General features: G+C 32.7%; 1 protein-coding gene across 1 annotated transcript in view; it reads right to left on the minus strand.

Moving 5' to 3' along the window:
- The window catches only part of LOC129230156 (serine-rich adhesin for platelets-like), a 51,574-nt gene extending 28,888 nt beyond the window's left edge, over positions 1 to 22,686 (minus strand). The window contains exons 1-2 of the mRNA XM_054864558.1: positions 22,654 to 22,686; positions 18,445 to 18,532 (exon numbers count right to left, since the gene is read on the minus strand). Coding sequence (XP_054720533.1) covers positions 18,445 to 18,525 — 81 coding nt within the window. The 5' untranslated portion in view covers positions 18,526 to 18,532; positions 22,654 to 22,686. The remainder of the gene's footprint in view (positions 1 to 18,444; positions 18,533 to 22,653) is intronic.
- Positions 22,687 to 26,582: the final 3,896 nt, after the last annotated feature.

Genomic DNA, 26,582 nt, shown 5'->3' on the forward strand with positions numbered 1-26,582 from the left:
CAGTACTTGTGAATAAAAGAAAGGATCTTCCTGCCTCTCTAAGGCAAATAGCTCTTAAGAGAATTGGAGAGATTCCAATTGATGCCGTTCGGGTTTATACCGATGGCAGTAGAGATGAATATAATGGATCGGGCAGTGGAATTTATATCTAAATGCAGAATCAGGACTTAAGAAAGCATAAGAGAAACCCCGACTACAGCTCAGTATTTCGGCTAGTGAGCTAATAGCTATTGATGAAGCCTTGGTTCTCTTCTGTCTCTTCCCCCTGGAAACAAAATTTGGCTTCTGTCTGATAGTGGAAATACAATACAGCATGTCTAACTGGCAAAGGGTGAGGGATAATATTGGAAGTATCAATATTCAATAAGTTGAAACAGCTTTACATATCCCATCAGATTCATCTGCAGTGGATCTCTTCCCATGTTGATCTCGAGAGAAATGAGATTGGACACTTTGGCCAAGGATGGTGCTTGTGAGCATTCTGTGTTGTCAGCACCCCTCACCTTTTTGGAGATTTTCTCAAAAATAAAACACAAGAATAAGATCACTTAGATTGCCCCCCTCCCCAGAGCACCATTGGTATCAATGTTTTTATCCTGGAGGATCCCTGGCTCTATGTTTTAATAGACAGGATCAAACTATTCTTGTTCGCCTTTGAAGTGGTCACCTTAAATCAATGAAACTTTTCAAGCGTTGCAAGAGCTTTGAAATTTGTTCCAACTGTTCTTCTGAGCAGGCTTCACCAGAACATATTCTCGTGTGCTTGGGGATCTTGAAAGAGGATTTAGCTGACTATCCTTTAACCTTGCTGGACTTTTTGAGGATGTACTATATCATGAACCTGGTCTAGGACTGCTGTCTAACGGGGGTGTGCAACAACATGACTTCTTCACATGAACTTAACCTTGTTCATCGCTTGAACTTGCCCTCGTAATTCCACATTTTTATACAACTATTAGAAGTGTACCTCAAAAGTAGTATAAGTCTCAAAATAATACAAATTGAATAGAACTTTATACTTCATCTGCCTAATCAATGATAAATACCAAACATTTTATTTATTTATTTATTTGATTATGTAAAGTAAACTTGGTCCCCATTAACTTGGATAACCGGCACTCTACTGTATACCAAAATGGAATAGAAAAACAATTTTGATTATAATAAGTTTTAGCAAAAACCATAAGTAAATATTATTAGATTTTGTGAATAGCATTCAAAAATATTTGTTCTATACTGCAGATAAAATATAGCAACAATACATCCCAGAACAGCCCCTAGAATACATAGAAAACAAATATTCTCTGAAGTTAATATCAGCATTGCCTAGTGAATTAAGTTAAAATATTAGTGTTTGTTTTAAGAGACAACAAATAGCAAAGTAACAAAACTGAGGTCTCCAATGTAATACAAACCTGTCTAATTACCAACATTGGCAGTGTCCTGCAATCCCCTAGGAGTTGCTATGCATTTAGACCAACACATGCTCTTTTATTATTATTTTGAAGTCAGACGATAAATATCAGTTGGTCAGCTACGCGCTGCACAATTTGATTTTTAAAGTAATCATGAGTACAAAATTTGTCTTACCATTTTATCCTTCAAAAAGATCCAGGAAGAAACAAATTTAATTCTACAAATTTCCATTGAAGATAAGCTTGGATTAAAGTAATAATAAGAAAAGGCAATTACATAAATAAAAAATCTTTTGACCTTTCATTAAACCATTTGAAAATGTCCATGATTAAAATGTTTTTAATTGTATCACGTATTTTAATACTGAGATTGTATAAATAAATATCTTAGTTTTTCAGAAGGAAAGGGCAAGTTTTACAATTTAATTTTCAAATCAAGCAATTAAAAACTTAATTTTTTTCCGATGTTTATACTCAACTTTTCATTGTTTTGAACTCCAAAAAAGCCAAAATAAAATTTACGCATTCAAGAAATTTGTTTTTGTAAATGATTTAATTTTTCTAAGTGCTCAGAAAAACATAAAAATCTCTCTCCAAAATAGTCGATATTGGTGAAATTCTCGCAAAAAAGTAGTCAACTCGTTACAGCCTTCAAACTTATTCTACTTATGCATTTTCAATGTAATTAAGAAGGAACAGATGACTTGTCATTCATCTGTTTTGGCACTTGAAACAACTTGAAAAACCTGCCAACTAATGATAGTTAGTTTAGAAATTTTAATTTATATGTGGAAGAATAAATATGAAACAATAAATTTAACCTTTTAAAGGCCGTAATTCAAATTTTTAATTTTTACTCTTAATTTTTTGCTTAAATGTCTCAATTTACCTCTAGTATAGCTAACCTAAACATGTTTTGGCGAAAAAAAATTTTTTAAATAGGAATTTCAGGATGTTCCCATTTGGGAACATCGGCGTTTGGAATGAAGTAAACGGGAGGATTGATCTCGAAACTTTATTACTTCGAAATGGATGAAAAAATATGAATATTTTTGTTTATTTTACATACTATTATACTTTTCTCTTCTGAATGACACTTTTTCTTCCTTATTGTCCATGGTATTGGGGGAAGCAAGATGAGCGGAGTCTCGTTTCACATTCAATGCCCATTTTCGCACATTCTTCTGACAAACTGAACAACGTCTCTGAGTGAAGGGGATAAGATAATGGTTATCTGTTTTTAAATTCAGAACAGGAAGATGTGATTTAGGTTCAGGTCCGCTTGACACCTTCACTGAAAGTTAATATGATATCAGCTAGATGTTGCATATAATCCAGAGGAAGTATTTTGAAAAATAACTGCAGGAGATCCATTGCCTGAAGCTCGGGGAATTTTCCAGTCAATTTTTCGAGTTTTTTTCCCGGAAGATTTTCTTCTAACTTAGCATATTTTTTCCACCTGGGATAGGGTTCTTGTTTCCGCTTCTTTGCTTCTGGAGTCGAGCATGAGGTTGTGTTTCCCTTTTGATATCCTGAATTGTGAAGCTGATCATCTGAACTGTTTGAACCTGTATCTTCATCACTAAGCATCAAGTCAACATGGCCGCAGACATCTTTAGGATAAACTTCATTTAAGGCTTCATCGTTTATGTGTTCTTCATCACTCAGACTCGCATGTTTATCAGGCAGCAAAATACAAAGATCATGCTCGTGTTCGTCATCAAGTTCGCTGTTGAATAAGCTGTGGAAATAATCTAACGCAGCTTCTAACGTTAAAAACTTGCGAGGCATCTCTAGATTGCTGTTTATACGGAATGATAGTTTAAAAACACTAAATGGATTAAAACTACATTATTCTGAGTCTAAAAACAAAATCATTGGTACGTATGAGACTCGCTAAAAGAAACAGAACGCACGTGAGCCGAGTAATGAAATGAAATGATGAAATGAGACTGGTCAAAGTTCATAAAAGGCCCTTATCTTTATCTACCCGTCAGTCACGAGATACATTTTAAAAGTGTGAAACACATACAATTCATAGAAAGTGAGTAGGGTAGAAAACAAGAATTTCAACCCCGAAAACGCGATTTACTTATAATAGAGAGAATGCATGAAGGCGGGTGTGAAGGTTATATTTACAATAGAATAGTGCTGTGAAAGGCAAGCTGATTGATAAAAAATGTATGTTCGTGAATGAAAGAACCGAGCACGCATATTCAACACAAAACAGATCTTCCACAACAAAATATTTGAAATAAAGAGGAATCACACTCAAATTCCGCGATTGACTAAAATCCCCCTCAAATACTATACTCTAAACGCCGATGTTCCCAAATGGGAACGTGTCGGTTCTTATGAAAATAACTCACAAGAAATAATAATTGGAAACATTTTGTTAAGTTGAAATAAAATATATGCCCTCTGGCTACTAAATAACGCCAATAAAATATTTCTTACATCTTTTTCTTTAAAAGCAGATACAAAAAAACTTAGACAAATTCTAAGTTCAGAAATTCAGTAAATTTGACTTTAATTTCAAGATAAAGGTTAAACGTACTTTAAAAATTAAGAACACTTAAAATAAATTCATACTGTTATGCATCATTTCAGAAAATATGACAAGTCTAAACAAATAATTAGGTTACTAAAAAAATTCACAAAAAAATGTTCCCATTTGGGAACAGAAAACACAACCACTTTCAATCAATATTTTGACCACATAGTGCTTTGAAATCTTAAATTTTCTTTAAAAAATTTCTTCAATCATTTTATTGCTTTTTGCAAAATCTTACATTTGTACAAATTTTGTAATTTTTGCGAACAAAATTGAAACATAGGAAAAGCTAAAATCAAAATTTGAAACAAATTGACGTAATCCATGCAAATGACAATTCTTAAGGAAAAGTGACTATCTCCTGGGGACTGAAATGGTAAATTGCAACCTTAAGTAAATGGTAAAAGGTATAAATCAAGGTATAAATCATAAGCGGCTAAAGGTGATGAAAGAAATTTTTTTAAGTACCTACAGCCAGTATAGATACCCCTACTCCCAAGAGATTCAAAATTATGCATGAACATGAATATACAAGGGTCTAAAATTGCGCTCTTTGCCCTACAATTTTGAAAATTTTCATATACCCCCCTCCCCATGAAAAATTTCTCGCTATGCCACTGCTTTCACCTGAAGCTGCAATAAAAATAACTAAATAAATTGTGAAAAAAGGAACAAAAATTCAGGACTAAATTAACTTTCAAGTAAAATAGAAGTATATTTTAAATCTATATACATAAACGGCTACTTCTGTAAGTATGTATGTACGGGGTAAGCTTTGAAACTATTAGACTGATTTTAACCATTTTTTTACCATAGACAGGTACGTTATCAGGAAGAAACATAGGCTATAATTTATTTCTAGAAAACTTACATTAAAAAAATTATTATAGAAAACAGTAAATTTCATGTAATTTCCCCCATTAAATGACTTTAATATAAAACCCGTTGTTATAAAAATTCGTTGCCTTACAACAGCACTATTAATAGTAACCATAATGAAAATTTTGAATCAAGGCTTCTCTGGAGCGAGCATGAAATTTATTGCGTTCTTAGGATTTTGGTCTTCAACCATGGCAATAATCGATAACGGTGCTAAGTAAAAAGACGATTGATTTTGGCAACAGTTAGAAAATAGAAAGCGTTTATAGTCTAAAATTACACAGGCTTGAAAAATTCAGGTCATGAAAAAGTGATTTGTATGGTAATGAGTGACTTCTATTTGATTAGGTGCGCTGATTTCAAGTATGACATCCATTCTCCTCAATCATATGAGAGATTTTCACCAATTGAGCTTTAACATCCTCATATAAATAATAGTTGATGATCGAGTAACCCGCATGTTTCAACAATAAAACGCCTTGAATGAGCGCCTTCTGACCTTTGTGTTCTTGCGCCCTCGAACATGGGCACATTGTTTGTTCCCCCATTTTATTTATTTTTTGTTCGAAGCATATGAAGTTTTCCATAAAAATTCGCAGAAGATTATAATCAATAAGGGGATCTTTACCTCCCCCCCCCCAAAAAAAATGCGCCCTCAGTTTACGTCCATGCGCCCTCGAACCTAGGCGCCTTGGATGTCTCTCCCACCTTTTTTGCTCAATGCGATTTGGACAATTCATAGTTTCCAGATTTGATAAAAAATAAAATTGAATCACACTTTGCTTAGGAATTTAAAAGGCTCATCTGATCCAGTTCAAGGACTCAAGAACAATTCAAATTATTAAAGGCACTTCATTTGCCCTTTCCAGTTCAAAAGAGAAAAAAAACCACTTGATTTCTCATAACAAAAACTTTTTTTTTCAATTGCAAGCACTGCAAAGGCGAAAAAAAAAATGAAGTAGTGCGCCTCCCCCCCCCCCTCCGGCTGAACAGACTAACAATATGCAGTAGACGCAAAGCAATATAAAAGAATTTCCAAAACTACTGCATTTGGAAAGCAGCAATATATGAAACATGTGAGTCACAAAAATTTATCTCAAGCAGTATGTTACAGAAATGAGAGAACCATGATTTTTACATTTTTGATGTAGGATGTGGCAAGGAGCTCAATTTGACACATTCGATATTTATCCCCCTAGCCCCTTCTATTTGTTATAAAATTTTAAATTTATCGTTTGTGGCTGCACTTCCAAATTTTCAAGCATTTTGAAATGAAATTTATTTTTTCAAGTACTTTTCTTCTTTTTTTTTTAAAAAAAAAAAGAACAAATGATGAAATTTTTGGAGTTGGGGGCTTTCAACAAAGCGGGTGCTTTAACCTATAGCTTGTTCAGTTCATAGGTAAATCTGTTTTTTTTTTCTTAAATCTTTGTTTCAGTTTCTAATTTGTTGAAACAATTGTGAATATTTTAAGTATTGCAGCTGATTACATAGTTTGTTCAGCCGATATTTTGCCCGAATGGTTTTCAATTTAAAGTAGCCGTTTTCAACACATTTCAGCAAGCCAGTGACAGCTTTACTCTTTGTAATACAGTGTACGGTGCCCCCCTCCCCCTCCCCATTAGAGGAGGACAGTCGCTATTATCTTCATTTTTACTTCTGAACTGTTCAAAAAAAAAAAAGAAAAAAAAAATCATGATCTTTTTTTAAAGATTTGAAAGGTGTGTTGTTACCATGTATAAAGTCCTGGGGGGGGGGGGGAGTGCAACGGCACTGCCCCCCATGCCAGTAAAATAAATGTATTTTACCGTTCTGGCCTCTGATTCCAGTATTACTTCTTTAGCAAGCAAAAATGTTTTTATTTATTCAAAACACAGTGTTTGAGTTCTTTTTAAATAACTGTTAAAAAAAAGTTTTTGAAATTTCAATTAAAAATAATAAATGAAATAGTTAAATTAATTTATTGTTTTGGGAGCCCCTCTGCCTCTGCCCTCCTAAAATCCGCTGCTGTCCGTAACTGTAAAAACGTTAGGGAAAATGAGTTGGGGCTCCAGTTTCAAGATTTGCCCCGACTGGAGAAAATTGAATCGGTAGTTTGAAGAAGTGAAAAAGCTCCAAACTATCAATTTTAGCGGTACAAAATTGTTTGAAAGTTCAAACATTATTTTACCGCGAAAATCTGCCTATTACCCGAAGCATTGTCAAAGTCGTAGCTCAGATCTCAGCTCAGACAAACAAGACTGTTGTTGTTGCTGCTGCTGTGTGGAGTCATGTGGAAAAGTTGAGCCAATCACGATACAAGCAGATAATGAGTCATGATTGTCGATGAACCAAAGAACGGATTAGTGTTTTTTTTTTTTTTTTTTGCATGGTAAAGATGCCTACGAAGTGAGAGCAACTATGTTTGCGACCGACTGAAGAGAATCTGCGTAATATTAAACTGGCGCGACATTGCGACCGCGTTTGGTTGTTAAAAAAAATCGGACAGATAATTCTAGGATTCGGGATCCTCTAAACTAGCAGAGCTACGAGAGTACAAAGTTGAGATCGACGCTCAGAAAGTGATCCAAATGATGGCGAACTAACCGAGGATTCAAGAAGCGTACCACCCTCGCAAAAATGTGACTAAAAATAGGTGAGTCATTCAACTCAAAGATGTAGGAAACTTGCTTTGTTTGTATAAATACAATTCTGATGAAAGTTATGTCATCAAAGGATCGCGACATTCTTTACATTTGAAACAGTTTTTTTCTCGTTAATTTTATTAAGTAGACTAATATGGGAGAAAAGTTAATTATTTGTTCTATCTCACGATTAACTGGAATTTTGAGAGTTACTAAAGTTTCCCCAAATACAGATGTGAGCTTATATTACAGTTCCCCCCTTCCCTAATATAGATATATGAACTTATATCCAGTGGCGTATTTTGAATTAAATGTACCCTCTAAGACTTATTATCTTAGACTTATCCCAAAAAGTTTAAATTAATCCAGAAACAGGAACAATAAACAGTGCAGTGAATAGACGTTCGTGTAACATATTTCTAATCACTAATTATTATTAATACCTTTTTTAAGACAGTAAAAATCGTAATTCGACAAAACGGCGAAGTTTAGAAAAACTAATAACTTGAGATATTTCCATGGTTGCCTCTCTCCCTTTTTTTTTTTGATAATGTGTATAACTTTGCTAATTCTGTTTCATTAGTTAAGCTGGAGTTGTATGACTGTTTAACAAATAAATTTGCGACAGAACTTCTAAAAAAAGACAAGTGGCACAAAGCTAGATACAAACTTGTCCCTTTACCATATTTATCTGTTTTAATACCCATCTTTTAAATCACGTTTAGTTTCGTTTTTTAGTTTCGTCCCTTTTTGTTCTCTTTACATAAGTATCTGATTAAGTGCAAAATATTTTTTCACCTCTAACATAAGAAAATTTTGCATTCAGAGCGTTCAGCAATTTTCTTCTAAGTTATGGAGGAAAAGGCTTTAATGTAGTTTTCTTTTGATATTCTTTCAAAAAATATTCCTGAGAGGGGAAGTTTGGATACAAAAAACTGTACTTAAAGTATTGCTTTTTAGAGGAAACAAACCAATGGAATTTTAATGCCGATAAATAAAAAATTAAAATTTTGACTGCAATATTTTTTTCTTGAAATTTAGAGCATTTGTACAGTGCTAGTTACGCCAATGCTTACATTATAGTTTTCTCCCAATTATTAGTTGATTTAAACCCTTTCATTATTATTTTATTTTAAATATGCACCATGCTGTTAGTAGTAAAAATTTAAAACGCTTTAAATATTTTGTATCGAAATATATATATTTTTGAATATATTTTCTCATTTTAAATATAATCAGTACAATTCTTATAATTTTAATGGAAATAAGTTTACTTTACTTAATAACAATTATTTATTCTTATAATTCGTTTTCTTTCTGCTGCTTCTTTTTCCGTCTTAAAATGTATCGAAAAATGAGGATTTCCTCTGTCAAGAGGATAAATTAAAATGGTAGTAGCAGAATTCATTTCTGAAAACATAGAAAGTACGTCTGATTTATCCAATTACAAACGCCTTTTTGACTGTAGGTGGCTTTTGAATCCTCTTTTCAATTTTGTAGAACTACAGTAGGTTCCCTCCCATTATGAAGTTGAGGGTAATGAAAGAGCCGACTACTTCACAAAAAGATACCTCTGTTTTACAGAGACCAAATAATCTGTTGATTTCATTCCGCTAAAATTCTCATCAAAATGGAATTTAAGAATAAATTCAAATTGTCAAGTGGAAAAGTCACATATGGTAGCAATTTCAAATCATTTGATCATGTATGAGTTTTACGACTCACTCGAAAGTAAGCTTGATGATCTAGATCTGAACTTTTTCCATCTCATATTTATATCTGGGATGAAACAGTAATGATTTTGGATCCCTCAAGAGGAAAAGCTGTGGGAGGGAAAGGGAAATCTTTCGCTCAATCGACTCCAATTTTAGGAAAAGAATTTGTCACAGTAACGGCATGTGTGAGTGCCAGTGGTGAAAGGTATCCACCATTAATTCATGGGTAAGAAACTTCAAAGTACCTGGAAGTCATTTAAAGTTGAGAAGAATATGCACTTGGCATAAAAGAAAATGGATGGATGATAAGCAGAAATATTCGAAAGCTGTTTCAACATATTTTGCACCCAAGTCTCCCCTCCCCCATCCAAGTCACTTCTTTTGATATAGGATGGACACAAAACGCACACGTCACTGACTCTTATGCACAAAGGTCTTTGCGGGAAAATATCACAATTGAGAAGCTTCCAGCTCAGACTATCGATCTTTTACAGCCTTTGAATAAATGTTGGTTTAAACCACTAAAACTTGAGTGGAACAAAAAGCTTGTAGAACTGCAACATCTTTCTGCAGGAGCAAAACTAAGAAAGCAAGCTTTACAGAATTGGTGGATGAGATATGGCTTGCAGCCCTGACTGAATCTAACATCAAAGCAGGATTTGATGCTACCGAGATCTATCCGGTCAATCAAAATATCCCGAAAATAGGTTTTGCAACAGAGTGCTTCCATCTTACTGACTTCAAAACTCTCCCTTGAAAAAAAAATAAGTACCCCAAGTGCAATATTAAATAAATCATTTCCAATTGCTGAAGTATTGCATCCTGCTATGCCTTGTATTCGCGGAGACATAGTAGGTCAAGTTTCTGTCGATGTCCGAAAAATTAACAGAGGAATTAAGAACCCATGATATCCATTTGAATGAGTTCTTTAAAAAATTACGGCTCTAAAGAATGTCTTGCACTGGTACTACATGTCAAATCTTCATCTCATATGTCAGTTTGCAGACCCACAAGGAGATCTTTGCTTTACCTGCCTACTTTTGGAGCACCCATTTCGCTTTCAGGTGGTCTTATTAAACAACTTACAGATGGACAGATTTCACGTCAAAATAGAAGTGCTTCAAGAAATACTGAAAGATTTCCTCATGCAACACAGCAGGTATTTTAGAAAAATGAAGTTGATTGAAGCAGAAAAACAACTTCTATTGCCTGAAAACAAGCACGGAGCTTTTCTCGTGAGAGACAGAGAATGTCTCTCACGAGAAAGAGAACGATTTTTCTCTTTCTTTGAAAGACGGTGATACATTAATGGATTCGTTGAATTGTAGACAAGTTTTTTTATAGAAGGAGTAGATTTTGATGATCACCCAGCCACGTTCAGTACTTTACCAGATCATGTTGAACATTTTAGAAAAGACCAAGATGGTCTTCCAGTGAATCTTCGAAAGCTTTGTGCTCAGGTGGAGAAACCTAAAACTGGTGGACAAATATAATACTAGGAACCGTTGGGAAATCCAGTGAGGTTCCCTCAAGCTTGTTCAGAAGCATGGAGAAGGCTACTTCAGAAGAGTTTAGTTACTTAACAATACCACACCTATTGCCATAAAAACTCCTAAAACAAGGAAAAGGGAACGTAAAGATTTCGATGCAGAAACCAAAATTTGGAAGAAACTAAAACATCCTAAAATAGAATTTCATGGTATTTACATTGGTGAACCTATGTATATCATAACAAAATTGATGAAAAATGGAAGCTTGTTGAAATACTTGCAAGGTCCTGGCAAAAGTTTGAAATTTGCTCAATTTATCAACATGGCATTCCAAATTGCATCAGGTATGGCATATCTAGAAGAAGCTTGCAATTTTATTCTCTCTAACTTAGCAGCAAGAAATATCCTGGTCAGTCATGGCATCATTTTATGTTCTAATTTTTTCAATTTCATGTGCTGTCTTTACCATCTAACAGAAAAGGTTTAGGAAGGTGAGGGAATCCGACAAAAAATACCACAGGGTTGGAAGAAGCTGGAATAAAATAGCTGGAAAAAAAAATCCTCTAAAGAAGATGCTAAGAACTTGCTATAAGGAATTCATTCAGTTATTGAAGAGCAAAAATATATTGCAATGTTATAGACAACCGTTTTACGTTGGAAATATAATATAGAAGTTACGGAAGAAATTTTGGACGTGAAGGCGAACCCTCGAGAAGTAAACGAGTACAATTTGAAGCGTGATAGAGCATTTTCTACAATTTACTATGCAGTAAAACCAGAGTTCCGACCCTTGATACAAGACTGCAAAGGCGGTAAAGAAGCTTTTGAAGCATTAAAGAAACAGTTTAAGCCAAAAACATAATTCAACTGTTAGACGAACTTTTCAACATGAGACGTTTAGAAAACAAAGAAATTGGCATTTTCGTGGCAAGAATTAAACTCGTGATCAAGAAATTATCTGATGTCGGTCATAATTTAGATGATTTATTTCGTGGATTTCAAGTAATTCGACACCTTCCAATTGAATATTCGTACAGCTATTGTACAGCTGATTTATCGTTGAGAAGATCAAGATTTTAAAATTGAAAAAATTGCTGAAGAATTGATAAGGGAAGAAAGTCATTTGAAGCAACTACGAACGGATGCACACGATGAAAACAAGGTTAGTGCTTTCAATGTTTTTGATAAGTCTAGAGATAGCAATTCGAAAATTAAAGTTAATCAAATGAAATTTAGAATGACCGTACAAGTAAAAATAACTTTGTTAGAAATGCTAAGGGAAATAATGTAAATACTAAACGAAGAAGTAGATATTTCTTATCTATTATAGATGATTACAGTCAGTTCGTGACAGTATATTTGATGAAAACAAAGAATGAAGCTTTCGAACATTTCAAAAACTTTCATAGAAGAGCTGAAAATTTAACAGAGAACAAAATTATAAACATACGCACGGACAACGGTAAAGAATTTTGTAATAATAATTTTGAGGAATATTTAGAAGAACATGGAATTTATGCCGAACGCACAAATACTTACACACGTGAAGAAAACTTGGTCTGTGAGAGAGTCAAAAGAACGGCTTTAGATGGGATTAAAGCGACTTTAAATTCTAGTAAAATGGTAAATTCTTGGTGGGCTGAAGCATTAAATTGTTTTGTACATGTTTGGAATAGGGTATGTCATGGAATTGCAAAAACTACGTACAAAATGTTTTATAATCGAAAACCTTCTGTAGCATATTTTAAAGTATTTGGATGGAAAGTTTATGTTGAAACCCCGAAACAATTAAGAAATAAATTGCATAAAATTACATTGCATTTATAAACTTTAACGTTTTTCTTAGATATTTTGTTATAATAAAGTATTTTTTGTATTAGTAATAGAAAAATAGCATGATTTCTGATTTTGCATGAGAAAAGGGGGCCGTTTGTTGAGATTTGAATTAATGTTTTCGATGTTTTCTCATGCAAATGCAGGGGACAAATCGGCAATGATGTTTTCTTGCCAATTCGTCGGTGTGACGTCACACACGTTTTGCTGCAGCGCTATCATTTTCTTTTCTTATAAAAGCTTGTGTCGTTAGTTAAAATGGATAGTTGACCATTTAAGTAACATGTTTGTGCATGAAGTTCATATTGAACATGTTTTTAACATTTGAATTTACAAATAAAACTAAATGCTTTTAAATTTCTGCCCTGTTTCATTTTTCCACTGCGTAAATCTCAACAACTCTCTATTGCTGCATTCCATCAATTTTTGAGTATTCGATTCTTGGAATCCCCTAGCCCTGCTTGAAATGTTGCTCCTCGCTGCTAGTTATACAATGTCTAAGGTAGCTACTATAGGTAAACAGTGAATTGACAGTTACAGTTAGCTACAACACTGAATCATTTGAAAATTTAGAAATTAGAGTATTATTTGACCTCTTTAAGACTTTTATTATTTTGTGTTGTAGGAAATTGTTCCTCAATTATATTTTTGCTATATAACTTGTGGGATTTACTGATATCAAATTCTAACATATCTTTCCCTATCCACTGTCATCAACTCAACTCTACACTGGTTGGTCTGGGGGTGATACTTTTGGGAAGGGGTTTTTCTTTGGTGGTTTGGCAACAGAGGTAAGGAGGAAGAAAAGCACAAGTGGAAAGAGGGAGCGAAAGAAAGCCAGGAAGCCATGTGGGGAGTGAGATAAAAATCCCAAGGTTTGTAAAGGATGTGTCCTACCAAGAAAAATATGGAAGAGGCTAGCATATACAAGGCATAAGAAGGTTCAATAAGAACCAGAAAGGCCCCCTTGAAATAGAATTATCCTGATGCAGTCTGATTACAGTGTGGAACGTGGAGCTAGGGTGGCCATTGTGTGGAAAGTCAGACAGGAAAGTATTCTGGTGTAACCTCCCAAGTTGCCTCCTTACACAGGCAGAACACTCCTCATAAGGTATGACATTTGAAAATTATAACATTTTAGAAAACAGATGAACTGCCTAAATGACTGAACTGCCATAGATTTGAATCATAATTTATATACCCCCTTGTAAAATTTGTGTAGAGTTGAGACCTTTTTGTCCCTTTTTTATTGAAATCAATGTATGATGAAAAATAAATGTTTGATGGATTCCCTCACCTTGCTGAACCTGTTTTAAATAGTGGCACAACACAAAGTTTTTAAATTTGTAAAATACATTGCTTAGAATTAGAACACAAAGCATTAGTTTTTTTTTTTTGTAGTTCTGCCTAGTATAGACATTTTTCTTGTTCATTTGTGACCACTTTTGAGGGTGACTTCATTTCATTGAGAGTAAGCCCCGCTATAAGGGCTATTTACTCTCTTGCAGCACCGTGTTTCGATCAAGTTTTTAACATGTCAGGAAATGAAAAGTTACCTCCGTTTTTTTTAAAGAAAAGAAGAACTTGATTTCCCTTTTCAAAAAGAGAGAGTCAAATGATTCAAAAACAGCTTTTGCCAAAGAGCACCATATTTCCAGAATCACATTAAACAATATTCTTTTATCAAAACAAATAATTGATGAATCTGACATCAAAGACAAAAGAAAGAGGATGATAAAATCAAAGTTAGATGAGATCGAAGAGGTTTGCTGGCAAAAAACATGCGTGATCACAAAATGGGCAAGTTAAACATAGAAGATTTCAGAAGAAGCAATGGTTGGCTCGAACATTTTATCGACAGACATTGCCTTTCCTTTAAAACAATTTGTGGAGAAGCAGTATCTGTTGAAGGTGGCGCTATAGGAACCTGGAAAAATAGGGTTCTCAAGGACATTTTATCAAAGTTTGATGCCTCAGATATTTTTAATCTAGATGAGACAGCTCTTTTGCTTGACAAAACTCTATCATTTAAGGGTGCAAAATTCACTTCTGGAAAAGCAAGCAAACAATGCCTAACCTTTCTGCTTGGAGCAAATATGAACGGGAATGAAAAACTGAAGCCACTCGTGATAAGCAAAAGCAAAAATCTCCACTGTTTTAAAAATGTTAAATCCTTGCCAGTTGAATAAAAGGCAAATTCAAATGCATGGATGACAACAACAATTTGGGTTCTTGTAAGTTGGATTCAATATTTGTAATAAAAGAAAGGTTGCCACCAATTTTTAATACTTGTAGAGCCCACAATCAGCCCAAAAATTGAAAAGCAATTGAAATTGCTTTTTTTTCCTCCAAATGTAACTGCTCTTCTACAGCCCTTAGATCAAGGCATAATTCGAGACTTTAAACGAAGGTACAAAAAATGTTTGTAAAGAACGTAATGAAAACATAGGGTAGGAACGAAAATCTAGAGAAGTTTCAATTTTAAATGCAACTAACAACATAGACAAAAGTTGGAGTTCGGTTAGAGCACAAACTGTTTAGAACAGTTTTCGGCATGCAGGTTTTGTAGCAAATACAGAACCAGAAAATAACTTCAACGAAGAAGCCATCGACCCAGAACCACTAGAAACTTTGCTACAAATCGCAAATGAAAAGGGGTGCAGCATCAATGACGCAAATGATTGATACATTGATAACAACAACACAATCTGCTCTTAATTGACTATAAAAGAACTACTAAATATTTAAAAGAAAAACAGAGCAGTTCAAGTGAGGATAGTGATGTCGAGTGTATGAGTACCCCACCACCCAGTAAAACAGAAGCGATCGAACACTTGGAGAAAGTTTGAATGCATTTAACATCCACTCAAGGTACAACAGACGCAAATTTAAAGCATTAAGTATGGTAGAAAAAAAAAGTTTTTTCCAGTAACCAACAACTTCATCAATCAACATTGATGGATTATTTTAATGTACTAAAGTTTGAAGAAATAAAACATGGTAACCATAACAAGAGCATTGTTTTGTCTTCCATTTCAATTATTTTTATGGCAGGGATGCACAACCTATGTCCCGTGGGCCAAAAGTGGTCCAAGAAGCCTGATGAATTGGCCCGCAACAAATTCTAAAAAAAAATACCATTAAAAAAAAAAACAGATTATTATTATTTTTTTAATTTAATCATCTAATGAATGAGATTTTTACTGATTTATCATTAGAGTTTAATTTCTACCTCCAATACAGGTCTATTTTGCTCCCATTTTAACTACCTTTTCCCAAAATTGGCACTTGTATTTCCTGATACTTAAGCGATAATCAATGTCAAACTGTGGAATTGAGTAATAACCAGTTCATACATATTAAGCTCATAAAACATTTGTGAGTTTTGCTGTCATTGTTCTGTAAGCAATGCTGTTTTCAACAAATTCATCAGGCTTCTTGGGCCACTTTTGGCTCACGGGACATAGGTTGTGCATCCCTGCCATAAAAAATAATAATTTTCTCTTCTGTTTTTCTTTCTTTTGATATGTTTTTCTTTCATTTTAGTACAGCCAGATGAAACTGGAGCTATGCTTATGTTGGGATGACATGGATGTTTGATGGTCGATTGTGGGAGCCAGCACACTAGCCCCTGCACAACTAAGCACTAGGATCCTTTATGGATTGTGCAGTGGCACTGCCAGCGCCATTGTGGAGTGATATGGTGCAACACACCAAAAACAGAGAGAAAGAACTTGAACATAGACGGGTATGTACGCATGCGACAATACTCTGGTACCGACACAAAAGGACTAACAGGGATGCTGTGGTATCCTAGCAGTATGAGAATAAGTAATGTAATAACTTGTAAATAATTCATCAGTTCACACACACACACATACATATATGACCATCTCTATATTATTCAAATGAATAGTATTAGTTAAGTAAACTGTGAAGTCTATGCCTCCCTACAATATAATCAGTTTTTAAAAGAAAACTGAGCAAATGGAAGCAGGGAAAGCATTTAAAAAATATTTAAAATAAATATTAATTTTGAAAAAAAAAATCAATGTAAAACCTTAACAGATATGGGAAGATTTACTTAGCAATTAATTCTAATTTCAAATTTCAGTAAAACCAATAAACAACAAGCTTTGAAATTAAATAGAAATAGAGAGATAAAGAGTTGAGAAAATAGAAGAAAAAAACACTTCTATTTTTTATAAACTTTCTTAAAAATTCAAAAATAGAGCACTTAGTCAAAATAATAGAAAAGCTGAGTCTGAAAAGCATTCACCTCCACTTTTTTTAAAAACCAAATTGAGGTTATTTCACTTTTTAGTTCAACATATCTTTATATATAAGCCTGAAAATAAGTCCTCTCTTCCCTCTATAGAAAATATTAAGCATTGAAATGTAAACAAACATGATTCTTGATTACAAAAGCTGGTGGCCGGAGATAGTATATGAAAACTATTACCAAATTCTCATATGGAAAAACAAGAAAAGAAAATGCAATTTCGGGTAAAAAATTACAGGTTTTACTTATAACGTATAACATCTAGCAAAGTTCAAGAAGCTCAATTAATTGGTAGTTTAAGAAAAAATAATGTTTGTTTTGTCAAAAAAGTACCATTAAAGCCACCTCATTGCTAGTAAAGAAAGCATATGCAAAAACAACAACTACAAACCACAAAAATATTGTAGACATTCATTAAGAAAGTGCTAAAAATACATACCAAATAATTTTTTGACTTTTCAAAAAGAAATTTGTATGCGGCTCAGCACAAATTGTACTTACCCAAAAGAGGATTCTTGAATATATAGATAGCTTTTAAGTTCACTTTGTTAACTGCTAATAATATTACAGTGGCAGAAATATCAAATTCCATTTAAATTGAAGTACATACAAGGCAGTGAGTAGCAAAGGAATGTAAGTGCTAAAATTAAATATTTGGAGATAACAGCACAAATGGTTGCTGAACCTCTCCTCTGTTTTGGCGCAAGAAAACATCAAAGCCAAGTCCGAGAACAATACATCCCCAGTTTTTAATTGTTTATTTAATGAAACAAGAAGTGTTACAATCCCATAAAAGTGATAAAATTTTAAGTAAACAGTCATATCCCACAATACAAAAATGAAAAAAGCTCTGTATGTCAGATGAATATTGAATAATTTTGTTTTTGTCTCTCCTGTAAGATTAGTTTCAATGGAGATAACTGGTCTTCAAACTCATCAATTCAAATAAGAAATTTTGTTCAAAATTAAGCACTGTACAGGGCCCATTGTAATAAGTCACTGAAATAAAGCACTCTCAAGGACACAAAGGAACCCTGTAAATGCTATTTCTTATTTAAATAATCTTTTGCTTCTAAGGGTAACAATGGTGCTAGTGGATTCAAGTAAACTTTTCTGAAGACGTTGTGAAATTTTCGAAAACTATGAGCAAGCAACCCTTAAAAACTTTTCAAATATGCATACAAAATGCATTGAAATCATGGAAGGGGGGGACATAGTGTAAGTTTTTTTTTTCTTTTTAAATAATTTTTCAGTTTTAGAATGTGTTGCTCGAATGTGTCAGCCTGAGTTTTTTAGAAACAGACAACTCAAAATTTTTGGAATTTGGATGGTATTAATTACATAGCGTTTTAACAATGCAATGCATTTTTAAAAAATGAAATTTAACAAAAAATGCATTGGTGTAGCCTTTAACATTTTTAATTGGGACTGTTGAAAGGATCTATTAAAATAATAGTTTCAGAGTTCACGCAAAAACTACTGAGAAATGTAATATGTCCAACTGAAAACATTTGGTTGAAACCATGGAACCTTTGCTTTTTTAATCAAAAAATATAAAAGCATGGGATCAATAACATCAGAATTATCATTTTAAAAATCTACATGAAAAACTATACACTAAACATAGCCATTATTACTTCACCACATCTTACCTCCATTTCCCATCTGCCAAAGCCCATAATATCTGCTTTCAAGACAATAGGTAGAGGATCAAGGCGACCTACAAGTGTCATGAAATAACTATGAAAGCAAAAGAGTGCATTTAACCAGAGGTCACATACATACATAAAATGAGAAAGATTCTTCTCTTTTTTTCAAAATGTGAGAAAACATATAAATCAAAAATGTCTAACGAACAGGGTGATTTAGCTTTAATGTGTAATATACAAAAGAATTTAGTTTCAAAATATAATATTTCCAATTCAAACTACATTTCAAATAGTAAAACTAGAAGCACTTTTATTCTTTAAAAAAAGTAATAGCACTGGTTAGTAGAACCCTGATTTCACGCTTTCCGTCGGACTATTGATAAAAGACGTACCAAGCGGAAAAATGTAAAATCGAGGACGGGGTTAAAAATCCAAGTATAGTGTTTTAAATTAGGCAGTTACCCAATGAACTAAAGGGAAAATGTTTCTTATTTTATAATAATGTTTTTTTTTGTTTTGTTTGTTTTTAACATTAAATTCATTTATTGCATGTTATATATATATATATATATATATATATATATATATATATATATATATATATATATATATATATATATATATATATATATATACTAACAATTATTCTTGGTTTGGTTGTAAGTTGACTTCATGGTTGGCACTTGCTAATAAAAATCACTTCAAAGTTTTCATGTATAGAATCGCTTGATCAGCTGTGAGGCATCCTCCATTATTTCTTCTTTGTTTTCATCATCTTCATTGCTATCATCAGCAGTGGGTATTAAATCCTACTGAAGGAATTTGAGATGTGATGAAACAATACATATGTTACTAACTTCTGGATGATTTTCACGAAGAAGAACGTTAGTAGTTCTGTTCCTCAACTTTCATGAAGGAAGATTGCCTGTGAGAGGAGTTTTCTTAGGTTGGTCACCAAGGCAGCAAAAAAAAAAAAAAAAAAAAAAAAAAAAAAATGCTACAACAGCTTCAAACAACTGTAAAACAAATTTATCTTGAAAAAAAAAAAAGAAAAAAGTTTGTGTAAGCGTTTTAGAAAAAATGATTTCAATCTGTTAGTGGAGAAACATATTGAACGGAACTTTTGAAAAAGGGTAACATAAAATCTAGAATATTTTAGTATTATCACTACAGTAATTTTCACGGACCAGCAGCAATTGACGTCGGAAGTGAGATAACGTGTGAAACGGAAACGTAAAATCGGGGTTTCACTTTACCATCAAAAATAGAACTGATCCTGAATAAATGCAGGTCAGAAGTAGATCAAGAAATTAGAATTCAAAAACATGCAGATGAACACATTTCTTTTCTGTATCTCAATCTGTAAAATACAATAACGATACTATAATCTCCTCCCCCCCCCTTCCAAAAAAATCCATTAACAATGATTGCTTTTAAAATAGCATTCTCAGCACAGCAGCAAATACCACATAACAAGTAAAACTTTGCTTGTGCTGAAAAATTAGGGAGAAATTTTACGTTATAGAAACACAACAGTTCAGTTTTGTTTTTTAACCAAAATATAAGTAGATACATGTATTTAACAAACAACAGTAGAATCTCAATTATCTGAATTGATATGTTTAGGAAAATAATGCTTCAAGTTTGAGATTCCATTCTTATGTTACTTCTTATTACATGCTATTAAACATGCTTTCTAAAAAGTTAAGTAAAATCACAAAACCTGATCTTTAACTCTGATATGTATTTCTTTGGCAAAAAGGTATAAATGTGTTATGAATATAATAATGATTTTCTGATAGGCAGTTATATTACTTGTGTAACCGAAAAATAATTAAAACGAATATTTCAACTAAGTGAAAAAACATGCAGGTTACATTCTTCAAAAGAATAGTGAATACAGGTGTTATCTGTTGAAAAACTGTCAAATAGCATAAAATGTCACTATATGGCAAGAAATGACTTTGAAGAGTCCCTGTAGGTGTACTGTTCAGTGTCATGGGCGAGTAAATGGCACTAGCTGAAAAATTAGGTTTCATGATATTTAAAGAAATGCATTTTGGATCCAATACTAACAATAGGGAAATGTTGATGTTAAAAGTTTTTTTTCACGCACTTTCTTTTTAACAGAAATCAAATAAGCAAGATCCTACAATTAAACAAGTGTACAATAGATGACAAAAATGCAAAAAAGAAAGAGAAAAAATTTCAGTAACTGCCCTTTACCTGCCCATGGCAGTGTACTTTTCTGAGTCTTGGAAGTTCTATTAAGACAGCGAAACAGCGTTGAATTCAAAAACTGCTGAAACAATACTAACTGTCTGCTTTCCTTCCTACTGAAAAATGACCATGGCACTTTGAGAAGGTCATGGCAATAATATCTCCATCCAGCTGGACCATCAAGTACAACTTTTCACCATAAGACTAACTTATGAATCTTCTATAGTCCTGATTATTTGCAAGAAAATACTGCCAAGTAACTTTTTAAAAAAATAATAATCAAGTGCTAGGTTTCTTAGTCTTCCACAAAATTGTATGCTTTGACATATCCATCCTCCGAGATTTAGTAATTTCATGGAAAAACATTTTATGCTTGGAGATGAACATCTTGATGTTCTTATCTTTTCATATTCACTTGTACATTATAGGTCTTCCTGAACAAGATTTGGCCTTGAATGTTATATTAGGGAGGAGGGATGTATAATTTTGTTTATACATATCATTAAATATACTTGTGTACCGTATTTTCTAGCGTATAATCCGCAGGTTCTAAAATCGGCCTGAAGGAAAAAAAGCTTCCTATAATCCACAGCGACGTATAATAAGCGGATAATACGATGTAAAAAGATAAAGTTTGAATTTAACATACCATTTGAGCAACTAAACTAAAAACGTGAAAAAGTAATTACTTTGAAGGCATAATCAAAATTAATCTGAAATATAACCTAAAATATAATGATTTCTTCTGAAATTTTGATTATAGTACGCTAATTACTTGAAAAACAAAGAGTCAAGACAAAGGAGCAAACGGTCTAATCTTGTGCAAATGGCTACCTATTTCACTTGTAATCTTGCTTATTTTACATGACCTGAATCGCCAAGAGGAACATTCAAGCAACGTAAAATAACCAACATACAGGCAGGCAGCGAAGAAGAACATGCATGCGTCGTAAAATAAACACCATTCAGTCGGCATACGGTCTGGATTGGTGAATCCTACTGTAAAAATATTGAGGTTCAATGCGTTGGTGTTAAGGAGAAAAAAAATCACAGATAATCCGCGGCTGTGTATAATCCGCACCTCATAAACTTTGCTTTTTTTAGCAGATAATCCGCAGATTATATGCAGAAAATACAGTTTTAAAGAAATCTTTCTTAAACATTTTTAAATTCACATTTAAATAATAATTTTATACTAAATGTGCTCCACTGAAAGGCTAAATGCACTTAGGCATGCACTATTCGGATTACCGAATATTTGGTGCCAAATAAGACAAGTACCAAATATTTGTCACCATTTAGTGACTAAATATTCTTTATATTTCTAATTTGTAGTTACCTCACTTTGACAATTATGGGTCATTCCTAGACAAACAAAATAAAAAAAGTCAACAAAATAATTGTTACACAAATATATTTATTTGGAACACCACAGAACAGAAAGAGAAGAAAAAAACCCTTTAATACATTTCCAAACTGTTGACTATTTTAGTTTGATATTAATTGTCATATGTGCTGAAAATAAGTTTATTTTTATAACTGAAACAAAAAGAAATAAGATTGAATAAATGAGTACTTCCATCTCTAGGTCTTAAAATAAATTCCTTCATTTTACCAATTTTCAGCTCTACAATAATTAGAGACTTTTTAAGCACTTAACATTGCGGAGTTCTTACATTTGAAAGATAACAAAATTATTCAATACCCACCTAGTATTACAAATATAATGCATCGAAAAGGCATCCCAAAAAATTTTTCCTTGATTAAAGAATAAAAATTTCAGAGAAATTCAAGTTTAAAAAAACCAAAATACCTGCCCATTATCTTTCCATGTGTAATTTAATAAAACTATTTTCTAAATATTATGTACTTTATCCCACGAGTAAAACAAAAAATTGCAATTAAAGTCAATACAGCAAATTTTGCTTGATGTAGTGAAAAAAATCAGCACAAAAAGTCATCAGATTTTACGAAAATCAATTCTAGACATACCCTGCTCAGTCCGCCCTAATCCTTTACCACTACTCCATCCTTGTTTTTGAAGTAACTGGTAGCCCAAATTGTCCTGAAAAGGTAAAAAGATACATTTTATAAAATACCAAGTTGTTTCAAAACAACTTTTTTTTCTGAGTTCATAAAAAAACTATCTTTACATTTCGAAATGTTTTTTTTTTTTTTTTGGGGGGGGGGGACTTATTTTATGCATGTTCCTACAGTTCAATTTATTTATTTTTCAGGGTTCATACCATTCAGGAAGAAATAAATTTAAGCACTTTTCAAGCACTTTTCAAGGCAAAAAAAAAATTTTTTCAAGGCAATATCATAAATTTGTACTAAAAATATTGCATGCAGATTTCATTTACTGCAAACATAGAAATAAGGCAATAATACAAAAAAGTATGGGAAAACCAAATTGCTTATTCTACCACAAGAGACACTTTGTTGGAAGATCTACTGCGTCGAAAGTTTTTCTGAAAATGTCTGAATAGTTAGGTCATAAAGAGAAGCAGATCTCCACATTCAAAGAAGTATATTTTCTATAATCAGCAAATTAATATTAAAAAAAAAAAAAACCTTTCATGAAAGCTTTTAACTTTTATGGGAAGAAACCAAAATACCCAAGTTCAATGGCACTGCCAGAGAACAGTTTTTGAAATCAACACCCCCCATTTTTAACATTCATTTCCTATATTAATATGGTGGTTTATTACGATATGAGGAACGGTTAGAACGAAAACACCACCCAGAAAAAAATTTCAGGTTGCACTGTTAAGTTCTATAATATTAGAAGTTCACAAATCATTTATAAGTATGCAAATCAATTATTTGTATGTATGTATTAGTTTTTCAGTCAATAAGGCATTTCAACTGTCCTTGAGTAAATTTAAAAATTAGTAAGTAAGAAAAGTTTATTGAAGTCCACGTCCAGTCTCCACACCTCAAAATATACAAAAGCTGCTTAAGAAGTGATCATTACTCTGAATGTAAACTTGAGCCTGCTTTCACTGAATAACTTGTAATAGTCAATAAATGCACAAGTTCAGATTCATAGAGCCTTATTTCGAAATTGAAAAGATTCACAAGAAGTTGACATATATTATGACAAAAGTAGTTTTTTTTTTTGGGGGGGGGGGAACAAATGGGTTATTGTTGAAATTGTACTTTAAATTTAGAAAGGCAATAATATTCAGGTGTGATTGTGATTTGTGAGTTCATAAAAAATTACCTGAAAGTTTCAAAGAGCAAATAGGGGCCCGGGTATTTTTAAAACTATGATCCATATTACTTGAATATACATTTGTACAACAATAACTTTTGATATACATACAATTCATTTCTTATGTTAAAATAGTTTATTAAGTCAAAATATTCTGCAGAGAAATACCAGGCCCAGTGCCTGTTGATAACCAGCTACGGGCACTGGGCCTAGCTAGGCTAGTCCTAGTCAATTTATTAGATCCAAATGAAGACCTTCCTATCTACCCTTAAGCTATCTACCCCTTTGCTGATTACAGCCTCTTTCGGTAAGCTGTTCTAAGTACCCACAACCGTATTCAAGTAGTAATTTTCAACATTTGAAGTAAAGAGAAAATCGGAGATAAAGGGAGGTAAAAGCATAAAACGAACCCTACTGGTTTTCCAGTGAATAACCATAACACAACCATCCCTGTTACACACCTTAATTATTTTAGCAGACATAAAGAAAATGTGATGCACTTATAAATTCAACTTTATAAAATTATTTAATTCAACTTTATATCTAAAATACAAACTTTAAGTTGTTAGGTGCACAAACTTTAAGTTGATAGGTGCACAAACTTTAAGTTGATAGGTGCTCAATTGCTTTAATTTATTTATTTTTTTTAAATAAGTTATGACCAAAAATTAACTAAAGATAATTAAATTCAAAATTGCAAAAATAAATAAGCAAATAATTAAACAAGACCAAAGTAATTAATTCTTTAATTTTTTAGTTATTAAAATAAAAAATAAAATAAGCTTATCTGATGGAGCATGTGTCAAAATAACTTCTAGTTGCGAAAAATATAAAAATATTTACAAGATGCAAAAGGATCGAAATCTCAAACAAGGGAAGCAAATTTTCGCGAATTAAGTTCATTGTTGTCATGTTTCCCATAAAATAAATTTATATTTTACTAAAATTAGACATAAACTTTCTTATCTAAGGTAGCATACATGAAAATAACATCCAATTAGTCAATATATTTAAATATTTGCAAGATGCAAAAAGACTGAAATTTCAAATACGAGAAGCAATTTTTCGCGAAGTCCGAGTTCGTTCAACGTTGGCATGTTTCCCATAAAATAAATTTATTTCTTTTTTATTGAAATTGAACAAAAAACATACTAATCTAAGGTAGCATATGCAAAAATATATTTTGCTTAGCCAAAATATTTAAATATTTGCAGGATGCAAAAAAGATTGAAATTTTAAACACAAGAGCAATTTTCCGCGAAATCCGAGTAAGTTCAGTGTTGTCATGGTTTCCAAATTAATTCCTTTGTTAATTAATGAAATTAAACAAAAAGTAAACTAATCTAAAGTACCATATGTCAAAATATCTTTCGATTGTAAAAAACATCAAAATATTTACAAGATGCAAAAGGATTGAAATCCCAAACACGGACGCAATTTTTCGCGATGATACATATTGAACACATGTTCATATAAGATTGCATTGGTGACATACTTTTGTAAAACTTTGAAGCACAATACGATGATTTTTAAGAGAATTTAAGCACTAAGGAACTTTTTCAAGGTTTTCAAGCACTTGAAAATGAACTTTTTTTTCAAACACTTTTCAAGGTTTTTCATGGGAGTACAAACCCTGTTTTTTTTATGAAAAAGCAGTGGCGGCGATTTGTCGGGGCGGGGGGGGGGCAACAGCCCCTCCACTTTTTAGGGTTAATTTATTTTAGTTTCTCAAAAAAGAAAAAAAAACTAAAAATTATGAAAAAAGCAAAAATGTCAAAATTTTCAGAACATAATCATTTATTTTACTTAGTATATCTGTTTACAAAACATCATTTTTTATCACTAGCAGTATCTTTTAGTTTATGTATTCACTAGTGGTACCCGCACGGCTTTGCCCGTAATAGAAAATTAAAAGGTCTTTTGGTTCGCCTGTATATTTACATATAATGTATTGGTGAATTTTCTCGCCAATTGTCTTGATTACGATTTCACGTAATGATAATTTCGTTTTTTTCTCGTCCATCTTATGAGAATTTTGTTCTTAAAATTGGAATAGAAAAAGAACCACATCGAATTTTCGAAAAATTGCTTCGAGGTGCACCCCCCCCCCCCCCAGGTTACAAATTAACTTTGTGCCAAATTTCATGAAAACCGGCCGAACGGTCTAGGCGCTATGCGCGTCACAGAGATCCTGACAGACAGAGATCCCGACAGACTTTCAGGTTTATTATTAGTAAAGATTCTTTAGATATTAGTAAATCATTTTCTTACTTAAACAAGCCATACTTGTTTTATAAAATTATTATTATTTAAGTGTTTGTGACATCTCAAAATACTTTGTTGTAAATAATGTAAGTCTAATTCACGTTCTTAGTGTTTTTTTGGGAAAATTATTGTGTACATAATTCATCAAAATCTTAAGAAAAAGTAAGTTAAGTTGTTAGATTTACATCAATTACCTCTCGTCTGCTCTAAAAAAAACGAGCCTTAGCAAAATTTTGTACTTTTTTTTTTTTGCTGCCACTAAAAGTTCTAAGGCATTTAGTTGTCATTTTTTTTTTTTTTTTTGCCCCCATCTTTTAGTTCCAATTACCACCTCTGTGAAGAAGTCATGGAAAACTCAGACATATTGGGATTTTTCAAATGAAACCTTGGATTTTCAGTCAACAATGCCAAATTTTCTATTTATCTCAACCAAGTTTAG

This window comes from Uloborus diversus, chromosome 9, assembly GCF_026930045.1.
Source record: "Uloborus diversus isolate 005 chromosome 9, Udiv.v.3.1, whole genome shotgun sequence".
Classification (NCBI taxonomy): domain Eukaryota; kingdom Metazoa; phylum Arthropoda; class Arachnida; order Araneae; family Uloboridae; genus Uloborus; species Uloborus diversus.